Below are 17,574 nucleotides of genomic sequence, written 5' to 3'. Positions count from 1 at the left end.
CACAGCATTTTCTAGATCTGTACAAGTCTTTGTAACTTGTCTTACAGAGTCTTGTAAAGCTTCCTTCTTTAGATAGCTATATTTGTGTTAAAGTCTTGAAGATATTTATTTAAAGTCATTTCATATTCCTTTACTGGAAGCTTCCAGGAGAAAAAAATCATTGAGTATGTGTTTTGTTTTATGATTTGGTCAGCAAACAAATTATATATATTTTTATCAAGTATATGTGTAATATATATAATGAAAATTTTATCCTTAACATAAGACCATACCACATTATAAAATGCAGTGTTTTTAAAATGGCATTCTTGGGCTGGAAAGATGGCCCAGCTGTTAAGAGCACTGACTGCTCATCCAGAGGACCCTGGTTCAATTCCCAGCAACCACATGACAGCTCACAACTGTCTGTAACTCCAGTTCCAGGAGACCCGACATCCATGGCAAAACACCAATGCACATAAAATAAAAATAAATAAATTTTTACAATGGCATTCTTAACCATGGAGATGCATGCCTGTAATACCATAACTTGGCAGGTGAAGGCAGACGATCAGGAATTCAAGGCTAGCCCCAAGCTATATAACTTATTTGAAGGCAAGCCTGGGCTACATGAAATCTTGTCTCAAAATAAACACCTGAACAAACCTAAATAAATTAGTAAAAATAGCACTTTTGGAACATCAGAAGGCAAAGATACGGTTGAGTCCATTTCACCATGTCACGGAAGCTCATTAGCATGTAGTGGCTTCTTTTCCAGCCCAGACACCCCACAGTTTCTGCACACCTCTTTCTTTGCAGATGGAAAGTGGTTCTGAGACAGAGCCTTGCTGTGTAACCCAGACTGGCCCCAGACTGGGCCCTTCTGCTGAGCCTGGAGAGGTTGCAGGTGTCCTTCCCCGCCGCTCCCTCCAAAAAACAAGTTCTGCCTTCCTGTCAGCTCAGTAGACATGTATTATGCTTGCTCTATGTAAGGGAAGAACTTCATATTTTCTACTTCTTACAACTAAATTATTGGATTCAAATTCATAAAATGATAGGAAAAAGGCCTAAAATATAAGGATTTGGTTTTGTTATTTTTTTTCAAGAAGCATAGCTCTTTTTTTTTTCCTTCAAATCTAAAACTTTAGGAAAATTTCAGCCTGGTTTATAGGGAGATTTAGTAGCGTGGTTCCCATTAACACAACAGCAGATTATTGTGTAAATATTGGCAGGCCTGGAGACCTCCCAACCGTTCTTGTGATATAAGAAACTAGCATTTAACCATTAGCGCTGCCATTCTAATTTCATTAGCATGGCTTCTTTACACACTTTCTCCAGTGACGCAAATGCAGACCCATGGCCGCCTCCTCTCCCCTTCATTACTTCTGTTGGACAGGCTGCCCTTACCGCTTGCCAAAGAAAACCCCACAGTTCCGTAGACTTCATTTCAAGGTCTCCTGTGTCCTCCTCAGACCACCAGGAGCTTTGTCTCTTCGTGACTAGAAATTGGACACTTCTTTTTGATGGCTAGCAAACCACTCTTGGGACTTGACGTCCTACCGAGACGAGCAAACAACACATTCCCGAGCAACGTCACCGCACATACAACAGCAGGTCCTGTCGGAACGCGGGCTCGGAGCGCGGGCCCAACTCGTGGTTTTGTTTTTCATCAGACTTCATGAGATTTACATCAGGGTGTGATTAGAAGCCTCTGCAGGGCGGATGGTTGAAAAATGGGTGTATTTTCCTTTATCTGTATCAATACACAAAAGTGACAGAAAGCTCGCTGGACTTTGGATAGTTCTGTGTTCTCCTTCTGTAACTGGTTCCAGAAAAGTCAGGTTAAAATATGGAGCTTCGGGCTCAGATGTCTGTTATTCTTTGACTATAATCAGTTCCATGAATCTATTAGAATGGGGGGTTGATCTGATTCTCCCAGCATCCCTGGTTCTCACTTGTGTGTTTCCAGCCACCACCACCACCACCCTTTGCCTCATATACACTTTTTGTGCTGTAGTTTAGAAGATGCTGGTGTTGGAGGGGTTTTTTTGCTTTTTGTTTTGTTTGGGTTTTGTTTTGGTTTTTTTTTTTTTTTTTTTTTTTTTAACCTCATTTTTCTTCCCTTCTGCTTTCTGGGTCTTGTAATTTATTTTTGTAACCTTTCCAGTGATGTCCTGTGGCTTATGCTAACATATGATAAATAAATCACGTAGTTGTGCTTGTAGAAAGACCTTCTGACATCAAATCATACTTAATAGAAGCTGAGAGGCTGTCTGGTTCTTGTTGTTGCTTTTAGGAAATATGGCATGAACTCTGTTCTTTTCCCTTTTCTCCTTTATGACTTAGAGTCAGTGCTTTTGGAAAATGAAATGTTCTAAACTTCTTACGTTCTGTCATCCTAAATAGTTAACTAGATCCCATCACCACCCCCACATGTCCCAGCTCCCACTCACGTCCTCCGTAATGTGTTTAATGCACTGACACCAGTTAGTGTTGCCGGTGTGTGCATGGTGGAGGCCAGGCACTCGAGCGTGGCAGCCTACCAGGGGCCACATCCCTGAAGAAAACTGACTCTCCCTCCCACGCAGCCAGCAACTACCAAGAGCACTTCGTAGCAGTGGTGCTTGCTAAGCGCCCCACCCCCCACCCCTCCCCACACCCACATCCATGCTGGCCTTGTGACAGCAGGTGTGACGTAGATGTCCCAATGGGAGCTGAGCACTCCACGGGCACTTGTTCTCTGTCCTTTGGCCAGATGTGGTTCTATTCACCATCATTCACTGCAAAATGAAGCTTCTCTCAGAAGGGTGGACACCTACACTAATCCCTTGGTAGAAAGTTAAGCAGTAGATTTGGGTTGTAAATCCATTTTACTCAGGCCTTGGTTTTAGAAAATATACTTCAAGAGTAGGGCTTATCTTAACCTCTTGCTCACTCTACTCCATATGTTAGTCTGTTTGTACAGGATGGGCTTTTTGTTTTGGTTTGTATTCAATATTTCTGTAGTCTTTCCTCTAACTTTGTAAGTGATCAAAGGCCCAGAGTTTTATCTTCCTTTTCTTTGTCTTCCAGACCGGTCATAATTCACTACTCAGAACACAGTAACTCTGCCTTATGGGAAGAGTTATTTTGGGGGAACAGCTCTGGAAAGAATTCTAGGTTGGAATTATTGATACTTGTCCGTCTAATATCTAGGGCACAGTGAAGCAGGTTGCTTAAACCTTTAACCTTTTCCATTTGTTGAACCTCTTTCTCCTGACAATTTTTATACAACCTCAGGCATATCTATTTATGTAAAGCAGGTACATAAATCAAACCCTTATTGATAATAGATCATGAAAAGGTGTTTAAAAACAACTCATGAGCATGTATATGGTTTTCTACCTCTTAAAGGTTAAAATAAATTTGCACACTAAAGAGATGGATGTTCTCATTTATCTACATAAACAATTAAAATTTGGTTGAATTTTGATACTGTAGGATTTTTTTTCAGAGAAGATTCGTATTTTCTTTTTTTAAAGATTTATTTATTTATTATGTATACAACATTCTGCCTGCATGTATGCCTGCTGCCAGGAGAGGGCACCAGATCCCATTACAGATGGTTGTGAGCCACAATGTGGGTGCTGGGAATTGAACTCAGGACCTCTGGAAGAGTGGGCAGTCAGTGCTCTTAACCTCTGAGCCATCTCTCCAGCCTCATATTTTATTTTCTAATCAATGATGAGAACACCACTTTATATAAACACCACTTTATATAAACACATAGTTAAAAAATGGCAAAATTTTTTGAATCTATTTCAGGAATTGTTGCTAATTCTGTTTTAATCAGAAGCCAAAATTCCTTGATCAATTTTTTAATTGGTGTGTGTGTGTGTGTGTGTGTGTGTGTGTGTGTGTGTGTGTGTACACCTACCTACAGAGGCCAGAAGAGGGCGTCGGGTCCTCTGGAGCTAGAGTTCCAGACGGTTATTGTGGGGGTCTCTGCAAACACCATGGCCAACAGAGCAACTGTTGTTTCTATAAGGCACTGCAGCTCATAACATGCAATAGTATTGAATCCAAGCAGAGGTGTGTCAGGTAGCATTCCTAATGCCATGTGGCTTGATGGGATGCACAGGGCAAAGTACACATGCTGTGTGTCAAGAACCAGGGCTTCAGTAGCGCCGCATGCTACAACACAGACAAGTACTAACCGAAACATCTCAGTTCATCACGCGCTTCAGTTTGAATTCATTGTGGGGTGTACTACTTCCAGGAACCACTTACTGCTGCCAAAGGTTTTGAGACATCCACATTCAGTGATGTGAAGCTATAGAGTTTGTTTATTCATCAAATGAGTTCTTTTTTCAAATAAATTTGTATTCATTTCTGATGTATCTTTCTCTTATACTTTGCTATTCTTACTCTGAATGCAGATATTCATATATTCTCGGTGTTTCTCAGTTTATTGCCTATATTGTCCTTGCTTCATGTTTATAGTGGCGTCGAGAAGATGTACAATATATTCCTTGAATTCTACATTCCTACGGTGTCTACATGAAATCGGGATGTTTGCTTATTACGTGAACGTTTACGTTGGTGTATGCTATGTTTTGAAAAACTCTGAAACTTTGGTTTTCATTTGAAAAGCATAGTTAACTATTCATTCTATCAGTTTAGCTAAACTTCTAGTCATCTGGGCTGTCGATGCTTCCTGTCTTTGGATGAGAGTGTAATCTCCTCATCCTGCACAGCAGAAGTGACAATGAGATGGTTCAAGTGACTTGGTCTGCGTTTATGTGGATTAGATAATGCTGATTCCATCAGGTTGGTGTGCAGTGTGCCCTGAGGTCATTCAAATGCTTGGCACATACAGCAGTAGAAGCAAAGAAGACCTGCTTTAAATGATGATGTACCTCAGTGTATTCTTTCAGGTGGTTCATGGAAATAATGAAGAAGGCTTTCTAATAACTGAATTATTATCTTTTGACTTTTGCTTAGGGTGTTCCAGTGATGGCAATCAGAAACAAAATGATATCAGAAGGGCTGGACCCAGAGCTTCTTGAGTAAGTAGTATTTCTAATAAAATCATATTGACAAGGTACTAAATCTGTCAGTTGTAACAAAAAAAAAAAATTCAAGTTCTCTGTACTGTTTTCTATACAGTGTTTTATAGTTGAGATTATCATCGTCATAAATCTTGCCCCTGCTAGTTAAAAAAAAAGAAAAGGAAATATCCTAGGCTACTAAAACTAGCCCTTGCACACTTCAAGAGATGAAATTCAGTGATAAAACTGGTCAGAATTTGGTAGATGGGCCTTTGGGTTTTTTTTTTTCCCCATACTGACTTCTCCTTTAGGGGTGCTATGACAAAATATTATCCACCTCTCCTTTACTTAAGGTCATAATACTTAAGAAATGTGTTCTACAGTGACCTAGATTAGGCAAGGCTAAGAAATAACTCGGATAAACAGTATCCTAGGTGCACATTAATGGTTATTAGGAAATTGATGCCAGTTTGAATGTGTATTATAAAATATTTTTTGGAAATGCTAAGAAATCACAGCTTGGAGCTTTGATAATAATTCATTCCATCCAAGCCAGCCTGACCATGTGGTTCATCTCAATAAATTATATATCTTAATGGGTTCCTCACAAGCCTTCTGCTTTGCAAGTCTCCAGACTCTTGTAAAGAGCCTGTCTAGTTGGAGCTTGCGTTCACCCCTCTGTCACCCGGGCATTCAAGCCGTGCTAGCAGTGTGCTTTGGAATTTTTCTTGGCTTCAGCACTTCAGGAGAAGGTGTGCATTTTGGAAATGAAATACCATAAAAGTCATCTTCTCATATTTTATCTTAAAAAAAAATGTGAAATTCAAGAATGCCTTTAAAGCTGCCAACAGTGGATTTTCCAACGTTTATGTTCATTTGGTGTGTTTCCAAGTAGCAAAAGGGTTGACTACAATAGCCTGGCCTGCTGAATTGAGCAAAGCATATCTGGAATGTTTAATATGTGTTCTGGAAATTGTTTCTGACATTTTAAAAGTAGATGGATTGTGGCGTGTATTTTAATAAGAATTGAACATTTGGGTTCAATCTATTTTGGTGCTTGAGTTGTATAATTATAAGTAGATTTACCATCGATTAGGATTCTTTCTGCTTCTGGAAATATACAATAGGCCATAAATAATAACAGAGATCAAAAATGACCTTTAAAAAGATGATATTTCCCTCTGGAGAGACAGGAAAGCCAGTGTCCTGGAAGCATCCCCACAGGCTGCATATCCAATCTTCGGCTGCTGATGGTTTCATTCATCTCCTTCTCAAATGAAGCTAATTCATGGCCCTTTCATTCACACTATTCACACTAGCAACTTGAAGATCACCTTTGCGTCTTCCCTCTTCCCAACCTACTATGTCAATCACTATGATTTTTCTCAGTTTTAATATCGCTGACCTTTTACCGTGTGCTTACCTACCCATTGCTGCTGTCCTGACTCTCATCATTTCTCACCTGAATTAGTACAGTAGCACCTGATTTGTTTTTGTTCTCTTTCAAGCCATCCAATAAAGCCAAGTAGATTTGTTCATAACTTCATTCTTGCCTGTAACATATAGTATCTAACTGTTGCATGTAAATGCTTTTCCCGTTATGCCCTGGATTATTCCTCAAGCTCTTGCTAGTTCTATACATGTTCATTTTATGTGACCATTGCAAATGACCTATGTTTCTCTGACTATATCATCTTTCTCTTCCCTTTTGACATTTTTATATACTGTCTTAACTCTCCTTGGAACCCTTTCCCCCTATTTTATTGGCCAGGTAACTCCTTATTCTTCAAGAGTTTTAGGTTTTGTCACTTTAATGGATCGGTAAGTAGTGATCCAGGGGCAAAACCCCCACACACCCAGTGTGTTCTTATATCACCCTTAGCAAATGTGGGTGTATGTCATTGTCTGTAAATGTTGAGAAACAGTCAATTGTGAGGTGGATGCCAAGTTGTAGGGTAGGATTCCAGTAACAGCATGGCCTTACAGAAAAGCTGCTTCTCAACCACAGCCTAGAGGCTGACTTCTGACCCATTACCTCATAGGTACATGCCACTGGCCACCAGGGGCACTGGTTGGAGTGGACTGACTCACTTCAGCAATCACCACTACAACCATTTCCATCTCCATTAGCTTAATATAAATGTAACAGCCACCTTGTTCACAGGGGAATTCTGGGGCTGTGGAATTGGGGTTACACAAGTTAGGGGCCTTCACTTGGGGAAGGAAGTTTGACGTGATATACAAGGAGGAAATGTACCATCCAAGGGGAAACATAGTTTTATTTAGAACCTTAGGTACAAAATAAACCTCGTCCAAGAACTTTGAGTAAAGAGTGTCCTGATTCTCTTTTCCTTAAAAGTATAAACATAACTTTCTGTTTTTATTATCTTCAGGTAGTAAGACAAATTCATATAACTGTTGGAAGAACTAGTCTAGATCTATCTGGCCCGGACAGAGAGCAGAACTGCAGTTGAGGGAGAAAGAAACACCCGTCAGTAAGCATGCTGTCGGACTGGTGTGGTACATCAGAAGCTGGAGACCAAAAGCACGCTGTTTGAAAGTAAAAGTTTACATGAGAAAGCCTGGCAGTTTTACTGGGAAATTAATGCCTGTCCTTGAATTTGAGATGTCTACAAAACTGATGAAATGTTTGATAAGTACTGAACAAGTATTTGTTTGATACTTCTAATTGTTTTAATTATTATTTTTTAAATCTTCAGCTTGTCAAAATTAGTCTTGGTGCTGCTGACATAAAAAGACTTGGGAATGTCACTGTCATACTTAGGTTAAGGAAACAATTGAAACTTTTAATTAATCTTTATTCAGAGATTAAAATGCTTTAGTGTTGTATCCAGAAATACAGAATAGTAAATCATACTTTTAGAATACTTTCAATTGATGCCTAGATTTTCTTACCAGGAAACAAAAGTATCACCGCTTTGTGTCTCAGAACTAATATCAATATTACCTAGTAATGACTACCTTCATGCCTCTGGGATGACGGCTTGGCCTTGGCCCTGTGCAGCTCAGGAGCACATTCATGGTGATGAAGGGCGGCTCAGGCCACCTTAGATGAGAGACGATCTGCATGAGGCAGTTGAGATGAAAGGCCACACTGCCCTTCTATCTCTAGAACCATGGATTGATCTGTAAAATGGGAAATAGAATGGTTAAAGCTCCGCAGTAATGGTGTAGGTGCTCAAGAGAGCTCTGGACAAGCAGTGAGTGGTTAATGAATGTTAGTTGTGACTTGTGAATGCTCTAAACCATGGGTTTCCCAAGCTTTGGGGTCACAGCTTGTTTATAGTCCTAGTTGTCTGTATACCATCATGTTTTCAGTAGACATTATTTCATACACAGAATATGATCTTTTAAAATTATACACTGTTTGTTCAAACTGAACATCTCCTCTTCCAATTCTGTAGCAAAGACATATTGTTGTAAATTAGTGGTCTGCCAGAGCTCTATGTTATAGCAACAGGCACTCTTGAGGGAAGAACAAACTCTAGGGTTCTGAACAGAGAGAACACTGACGAAATACAAACCTCAAGGCTCCACCCTAGATGAACAGCTACAGGCAATGAGTGGCCACTGTGAGAGGGGAAATGGGTTATCCACTCAATCCCAAGTGGTCGGCCTAAAACATACACATGTGAACAACACTGAATGGATTAAGTAGGATGGATATGTGTGTGTGTTTGTATATATATGTGTGTGTGTGTGTGTGTGTGTATGTATATATGTATGTATGATATATATACCCATGTATATACATATACATATGCACTATATATAGTTAGTATGTATATACATATGCATTATATATATAAATTATAGAAGAGGTCATAAATTTGAGAGGGAGTTGGTAGGTACTAAAGGAGTTGAAGGGAAGAGGGAGGAATAGAAATGATTAAAAATCACCACTTACATATTTAATTCTCAAATTAATAAAAGTTAAAAAATCAGACAAAGTAGGGATGACAGTGTATCTCAGTGGTGGCGTGTGTGCTTATTATTTGTGAGTCCTGGGTACATGTCCCAACACAAGTGCTCTATACATTCTAGCTGACAGCCGCTAGTAAGTCGTTGAGAACTGCAATTAAAAATACTGAATGAGTGAAAAACCAGACCAAAGAAAATCCACCTATATTTTGGAATTGAGATCTATTTTTAATTAGTTTAAAGGCAATTTTTGCTCCCTCATGGAGTTGGACAGCAGGGAGCCAACAAGAATACTGATAGATTTATGTATAAACTCCAATGGATCAAAGGCCATACTTAATGTAAGACCTGGAGTTCTGAAATATTTAGAGGAAAATGTGGGGAAATCACTTTCAGGAACAGGCACAGGCAGGGGTGTAGCTCGAGTTTTCCTGCCTGGCCCACAGTCAGGACAAATCTTTGTCACCCGCCAGTCCCACAGCCGCTCAGACCCAACCAAGTAAACACAGAGACTTATATTGCTTACAAACTGTATGGCCATGGCAGGCTTCTTGCTAACTGTTCTTATAGCTTAAATTAATCCATTTCCATAAATCTATACCTTGCCACGTGGCTGGTGGCTTACCGGTGTCTTTACATGCTGCTGGTCATGGCGGCGGCTGGCAGTGTCTCCCCGCCTCAGCCTTCCGCTTCCCAGAATTCTCCTCTCTCCTTGTCCCACCTACTTCCTGCCTGGCCACTGGCCAATCAGTGTTTTATTTATTGACCAATCAGAGCAATTTGACATACAGACCATCCCACAGCACAGGGGCTTTCTGACTAAGATAGTGTCCCTTAGGAAATAATGCCAACAGCAGAAATGGGACCTGATAAAGCTAGGAAGGTCTATAGGCAAGGGAGACCGTTAACCAGTGAATAGACAGCCTACAGAGTGGGAGAAGACCTTCGCTAGCTACACATTTCACTGAAGACCAATATCTACAGTGTGCAAAGAACTACAGACAACTGCCTCTAATTCCAACTCCAGGAGGTTTGATATTGTCCTTCAGCCTGCACCTGCGTGTGTGTTCACGAGCGCGCACACAAACATACACACACACACACACACACACATTCATACACACACACACTCACACACTGAGACATATACATATACTTAATTAAATATGAATCTCTTTCTTTCTTAAGAGATAAATATGTTTTCTTAACAAGATAAATATGTTGCCAGGCAGTGGCTTAATCCAAGCACTTGGGAGGAAGAGGCAGACAGATGTCTGTGAGTTCTAGGCCAGCCTGATCTACAGGGCGGGGACAGTAAGAACCGTTACCCAGAGAAACCCTGTCTCAACAACAACAAAGATAAATATGTTTTCTCTTAGTTATGGTTCTTGGATTACATACAGATACATGTAATCTATATGTATATATAGCATGGAAGTGGAAACAGAACTGTCGGGGGGGGGGGGGGACGGACAAGGCGGACCGTGGAAGTAAGTGGGAGAGGAGAGTATAGGGCGCGTGTGCTCACCATGCAGTTTACACCTGTGTGAGATGTCCTGTGTAGCATAGTGCCATGTACAAGAAATGTACATGATGAAATTTCTAAAGGTACACAGTTGCCATATGCCTCAAAATATCTATTCATTGAAAATTTTGTACACACATATTCACAGTAACATTGTAGTAACAAAGTAGTAAAACAACCTTAATGTCTTTCATTTAATGATGGATAAGGAAATGTGGTGTATGTATACAATAGAATAATATTCACCAGGAAAAACAATGACATGATGTAATGCTGCAACATGGATGAACTTTGAGTATATCATGCTAGCTGAAAGAACCCAGGCACAGTGGATGGGCATCCTCTGATCTCATTTATGTGAGATGTCCTGAACAGGCAGATCTTTAGAAAAAGAGGCACATGGTTAATTGACCGGAGTTGGGGGTAGAGGGAAATGCAGGGTACCTGCCAGTGTGTAAAGGCTTCTTTTTGCGGTCATAGAGAGAGAATTAAGTGCTAGTGGCGGTGCACAGCCTTGTGCACCTGCCCGGCCCCTGTGATTCGTGCACTTGAGACGGTGAGTTTCCTAGAGTCTGAGTTATCCGCCAGTTCTAAAGATAACGAGAATTTAAGAATCTCAGCATCTGCTATTTCCGTGAAAACTTGAGTTTCCAGGGCCTTCTCTCACCCTTCACCTACTGGATCTGCCACACATCCTGATGTCTCTTGTTTGCCTCAGTGACCTAAGACTGTGCCCCCCAAGTCCTGAGTTCCCAAGAGCGCAAAGCACAGTGCTCCATTTCTGTGTCCACTCAAACTGTGCTCATCCTGGCTCCGCCACCTCTGTTTCTAGAAAAGTCCTGCTGCTGTCTAAAAATTCCCCACGAGCGTTTTCACATCTTTTGAGTCTTTCCTGGCCAACCCAAACAGTTCTTTATGGTTTTCCCCCACACCAACAGGTCCAGTCACACTGTGTAACAATTTGTTTGCATTTCTCTCTCCCCCAATAACAAAGCAGCTTCTTTAGGGCCAGAGCCCGGGGTATTCATTCACGTTAGCCCTGGAGGAACTTAGATCCTAGCAAATGGTAGCTATGTGATGGGGAGACTCACATGATACAGGTCAAGTCATTAGTGCTTACTCTGCGCCAGGTGTTGTTCAGCACTTTACAGTTAGTCATGTTGTCATCATGTCAATCCAGCCAGATATCTGGGCACAGAGTGGTCATCTCTGCCAAGCTGCCTGGCACGGGAGTTTCAAGGCTGGGATTGGAACAGCCTGGCCCTAGAGTCCGTGTTCTTAGCCACTGTACAGTGCAGCATCATGCAGATCCGTGAATGATTGCACTTACATTTTTTCTTCTTTATTAACTTACGTTAATTGTAAAAAATAATTTATTTTGACCACATACACCCTGTTACTCTCTCTTATCCTGATTTCTATTTTCCTCTCCTTGATAATAGCCCTGATTTATTTTCATATATTCCAACCCCTCCAGATTTCACATAGGAGAAAATATGATACTTATCTTTGAGGGGCTGGCTTATTTCATTTAACATGATGGTCTCTGGTTCCTTGCAGATGACATAATCTCATTCTTCATTGTTGCTAAAATTTCATTATGTGTATGTACCACATTTTATTTATTTCAATCCACTGATGAAATAAATAAAGGCTGATTTTATGACTTAGTTATTGTCAGGAGTGTAGTAATAAACATGTATATGCAGGTATTGCTATTGATAGCTGATTTTCATTCTTTTGGTAATATGCTCAAAAGTGGTATATATGGAAATTCTGTTTTTCAGTTTTTAAGGAACTTCCATATTGATTTTCCTTGTGATTAGATATTCCTACCAGCAATAAATAAGCTTACCCCATCCTCCATCCCCCACCTCACACAAAGAAATAAATGGATACAAATAGGAAAGGGAGAAGTTAAATTATCGTCTGTGGATGAGATGATCTTGTAGTTTGAAGACCCAAAAGGCCCCCACCAGAAGAGTTTGCACTTTCAGCAAAGTGGCGGGTTACAGAATGAGCAGATTAGTTGCCGGGAGCTGAGGGGAAAAGAAATGTGGAACACCTACTGGTAGAGAAAGAGATTTTCCCCAACTCACTAAACACAATGGAAAGAAACCGCTAAGAAGCCAATCCCATTTACAATAGCCTGAAAACAAACAGAAAAATCAAATCTTAGCATAAATATTGCCATAGATGTTAATGACGATGAAAACTATAAATCACCAGACACAGAAGTTGTAGAAGATCCAGATGATGAGAGGACCTCTTGTGTTTGTGGCTCAGGAGAATTAATATCATTTAAATGGTCACATTGTGCACTCCATGTTAAGTTTTGCTCCTTTGTAGACTTAACTCTGTTTACCTTTTTGGTTTGTTTGGGTTTTGTTTTTTGTTTTGTTTTATTTGTTTTTTTTCAGACAGGATTTCTCTGTGTAGCCCTGGCTGTCCTGAAACTCACTCTGTAGATCAGGCTGGCCTTGAACTCACAGAGATCTGCCTCCCAAGGGTTGGGATTAATGGTGTATGCCGCCACCACTTGGCTACCTTTTAATTTTTTTTTTTTTTATTTATTTTGTTTTTTGACATCAGATCTTGCTGGGATGGCCAGGTGACCATAAACTCATAGCAATCCTCCTGTCTCAGCCTTCCAAATACTGAGATTATAGGCATGCATCACCCTAACAGCCAACCCGTTTCTTAAATAGCACTTATTTTAGAGAAATATGTACATTGCTTCATTTGCTTGAGTTGTCATAGATGCTAATATAATATTGATGTAGTAATTTTATTATTTCTAATTCCCTGTAGTAATTTTTTCCTTCAAAATTAACAAAAAATGGAAGGCAGGTGTAGTGGTGCACTCCTTTAATCCCAGCACCTGGGAGACAGAGGCAGGAAGCTATCCATGAGTTCAAGGCCAGCCTGGTCTACAGAGTGAGTTTCAGAGCCACATTGTGAGACCCTGTCTTGGAAAAGATGTTAGAAATTAGCAGTGTAGCAGAGAGAAACATAGTGGGAAAACATGCCCTGGGCTGTGCCCGCCGCTCAGAGCTGGTGCAGCTGCGAAGGGCAGTGCAGCTGATGGACTGTATCAGTGTTTTAGGTAGGGAGAGCATCAGTCAAACCTGGAAATGCCACTCAGACCTTCAAAGCTTTTCTTTGGTGGGTCCATGCGACCACCTGAAAGACGCAGTCTAACATTGCTCAGCAGAGCACCTGAGTTTATATTTGACAGGCAAGAGCAGTGCCAGCATGTCTCTATGTTTAGCAACAAGCCAAACATATTCAAATCTGTCAGCCTATTTTAGTCATAGTTCTGAGTAGCTAAAAGTAACAAGTAGACAATATATTCCCTCATTATAGTGATAACTTCTACTCAGTGTCTCTCCTGAAGCTTTAATAATAGCCAAGGGACCTGAGTCAGAAATCAGTCTGGTAATCTGGCAACTTTACTTAAGAGCACATAGCATCTCATTTTTTCTTCCTTTTCTCTCTTGGTTTCTCCAGTGGTTTACTTTCCCTGTTTAATTTGCTTCCTGGTTAAGAGTGAGCAGAAGCTGAGGCCTGGTGCATGGGTGTTGAGTGGACACTTCCTAGCACAGACACCAGTGAAGCCCACTGAAAACACGCTGTGGCTTGGGGGAATATGGGGGGGGGTGGACGTGTTTCTGGGTGTGGTGCACACATGTGCTTATCCGTTGGAGGTCGGGGGCAAGCTTGTGGGTGCCGTTCCTCCTTTTGTCTGAGATGAGGTCTCTGCTTGCCTTGCAACTTCACCAGGTAGGTGAGACAGACTGACCAGAAAGCTGCAAGGCCTCACCTGTCTCCACTTCCTCTTCAGCACCTCTGGGACTCCAAGCATGGGTCACCACTTCTGGCTTTTTGTGTGGTTTGGGGGATCCGAACTCAGATCCTCACACTTGCAGGACAAATGCTTTACCAACGGAGCCGTCTGTCCAGCCACTCACAGTGACTTCTAATAGTCCTATTACGTTTTTATGTTGGTTTAGTGTAACCACTCATGCAGAGTCGGGGTTTAAACAATCAGTTTTCCTGTTGTGCTGTCTTTGAGATAGTATTTTTTTTTAATCAACTCATTCTTCTTATATTCATTCTCTGGAGGGTAAACCACAAGAACAAAAAACTTGTGAGTGAAGATGTCCCATCGACATTAAGAACCTTCTCTGACCATGCACTCCTCCCCCACAGACTTTCCACATTGCGGTGCTTCTGCCCTTCTTGAACCCTTCCCGCTTCTGAGTTTCCAGGGCTTTCGTTTTTCTTTCCATGCCTCACTTCCCGTCTGCACCTCAGTGTACACTTGAGGCAGCAGGGACTTACCACTGGTCATGCCAGCCTATACACATCACATCTGTCTATAGCTGTCTCCATGGTAACGAGATGCAGAGTGCTGAGGGAGCACAGGGTGTCGGGGCTGGCAAGAGTGCCATGGCCTCAGCGGAACTAGCACTTCATCCCCGACCCGTGGAAGTCAGAGGCAGCACACTGGGGTGCAGTTCCTGGTGAAGGACACAGGCCTGGCAGGTTTATTAGCAGCAGTACTCCAAGATGAACCCAATTCACAGTTTGTAAGTGCTTGCTTTCTGTTGGAAAAAACTTTAAATTTTTCCTTTTTTTTTTTTTTTTTTTTTTTTTTCAGGAAGCCAGATGCTCCAGTGCCTAATGGTGCAAGTGAAAAGGCCATAGAAGAAAGTTCAGACAGTGAATCTTCCTTCAGTGACTAAGTTGAATGGTGATGAGAATTACATAGATATGTTTACATTCTGTGGAAGAGCCTAAACTCTAGCTCTTAGTGATAAAACCATCAAATGGCCACATACCCACCCCATCCTTCTTTTGTTTAAGAATAAAAATAAAGCATTTATAACCTTCCAATATGCCTCCTTAACCAAATAAAATGCTCTGAAATTAAAAATAGAACAACCTAAATTGCTATGGGTGCTACAAAGTCTAAGATGGATTTGATGAGCATTCTAAATGGAGTTAGTTTGAGTTTACTGATCAAAAGTAGACTTTATGTAAAAAGAGAATGTGACTAGTTATTCGATTTAGTGAATATGTTAGTTTGGAAATTATTTTGTACATTTGTTTCATAAGCTTTTTGAAGAAACTTCTGGCAGAAAGCAATACTAGACTAAGATTTTCTGTCATTGTTTAAAACTTATACATGCCTATTCTAGAATTCATTGATGATATTTAATAGCACCTATATCTTTTTATGCCTTGGCCAATAGTTTATATATTATCAAAGTCAGATATTTTATTGTATCTGTTACCAAACAGAAATATTGGAGGTGATCACAGTGTGGTTCAGAGAGGGCACTTCTCACGTCATCAGCTCCTTTATTGCCTTGACAAAAGATTACATTTCTAAAGTTAAAATGTTCTCACATCACCTGCAAGTAAGTCTTCCTAAATAACTACATAAACACAGCCTAGAAAAACCTGTAAAATGCTTAGGTGGGAAGATATATAAAGCATTTGATTCATAGTGTTCTTAGTTTAGGTCCCCTGAGAGGAGAGCCCGAGAAAAGGTCTTGGGTCTATGTAGGTCATTTGGGAAATTATCCCAGGAGGTGTAATTGATAGAACAGGGAGAGCAGGAGGGAGAAAACCGGTGTGAAGAAGTGGCATGCAGGCTGCCATTTAGGTTTGAACGCCTAAGAGCTCAGGGCAGCTGGTAGAGCCTCCCACAGCCTTCATCCACCAGGTAGAACTGAGGTCCTTAGGCAGTCTCTGTAACCCACCAGGAAGAGGGTGGCTTGTAAGGACAGTTGCCATCCTTACGCTTCTGGAAAACAAGCTTCCCAAGTCTTGAAAATGATCCTGAAACTAATCAGAATAAAACACCTGGATAATTGATGCTCAGAACCATTTACTACAGGTGTGAGGGAACCAGAAGTAGAAATGAGGGATGTAATTACAGGGCAGAAAAAAACATATTTCACACCGTGTGTGCTAGACTGCCCAGAACTGCCTGAGTTCCGTCTTGATACTCTCATCTCCAAGACTTCCTAGAGGATATCAAGCCGTGCTCTTAAAAGACTACTCGAGAAGGTTAGTGAGACGAGCTGTAGTTCCTGTTATTATAGCTGAACCTAAGGCCCAAAATGGTAGTCGTCACCTCCTTTTTCTACCAGCCATTTTAGAAGAATAAATACACAACTGCGGGGTATTCTGAAGAAACTAAAGCTATTTTGTATGAAACTGAAATGCTGAAGCTGTTGTATATTTGTCAGAATCTATAGAGCTGCCCAGCATAGTGGATCTCAATATAATCTGCAGATGAGTTAAAAATACTACATTAATATTTGTATATTAACTTAACAAATGTACCACTAAAGCAAGATCTTAAAAATCGGGGATGTGGGGGTGTAGGGTGAGATGAATTTATAGTCGGTGGTGTATACTATCTACTTAAAATTCTATAAATTTTAAATTGTACTAAAATAAAATCTGTTGGTTAATAATAAATTCAAGTAGCATGTGTCCCACAAATACAAGAACAGGTTACACTTGAAAATCAGCCAACACTTTCTCACTTTAACAAACTGAGCTGGGAGCTTCGACCTGAGACAGAGGGCTTGCCTAGCATCCTAGTACCAAGCACAAAAGAGCCAAACAATGAAATGCAAGTCTCACGAGGCCCAGAAATATTTTTATTCAGCTTTGTATTGGAGATTCTGGCTGCCACCGTAAGGCAAGAGAAGAAATAAAAGATGTACAGACTGAAGAAGTAAGATGGCCTTTACTTATAGCTGACATTATCATTCATTTAGGAAGTCCATTGCAATAAAAAACAAACAAAAAAACCCTACTGAAACCCACGGACAAGTTTAGCAGGATTGTAGAATACAAAGATCAGTACAGTCAACCGGGAGTATCCCAGCCCCTCTCCTGAACCTCGGGAAAGCATAGACAGCTTTAAGCCTAGGGGTGTGTGTGTGGGGGGGGGGCACAAAATTTGGATAGGCAAGGGAGCTATTAATATTAGACACAAGCTAGGTGGGGGTCAAAAGACAAAATAACCAACTTGAATAGATTTCCAAGGAAAATTGGAAGATCAATAAAAAT

General features: G+C 40.8%; 1 protein-coding gene across 6 annotated transcripts in view; it reads left to right on the top strand.

Annotated features, from left to right (window-relative positions):
• The window catches only part of Washc3 (WASH complex subunit 3), a 100,359-nt gene that overhangs the window by 38,236 nt on the left and 44,549 nt on the right, over positions 1–17,574 (top strand). For 3 of the 6 annotated variants that reach the window (XM_037196855.1, XM_037196854.1, XM_037196851.1), the window contains exons 6-7: positions 4,963–5,027; positions 15,140–15,375. In XM_037196855.1, coding sequence (XP_037052750.1) covers positions 4,963–5,027; positions 15,140–15,224 — 150 coding nt within the window. In that variant the 3' untranslated portion in view covers positions 15,225–15,375. Of the gene's footprint in view, positions 1–4,962; positions 5,028–7,402; positions 7,590–15,139; positions 15,376–17,574 lie in introns of those variants that run through there. The other 3 variants (XM_037196853.1, XM_037196852.1, XM_037196856.1) reach the window with 2 other exon arrangements.

The sequence above is a fragment of the Peromyscus leucopus genome, chromosome 18, assembly GCF_004664715.2.
Source record: "Peromyscus leucopus breed LL Stock chromosome 18, UCI_PerLeu_2.1, whole genome shotgun sequence".
Classification (NCBI taxonomy): Eukaryota; Metazoa; Chordata; class Mammalia; order Rodentia; family Cricetidae; genus Peromyscus; species Peromyscus leucopus.
Note: the sequence above shows the minus strand (reverse complement) of the source record. Positions and strands in the feature narration are given on the sequence as shown.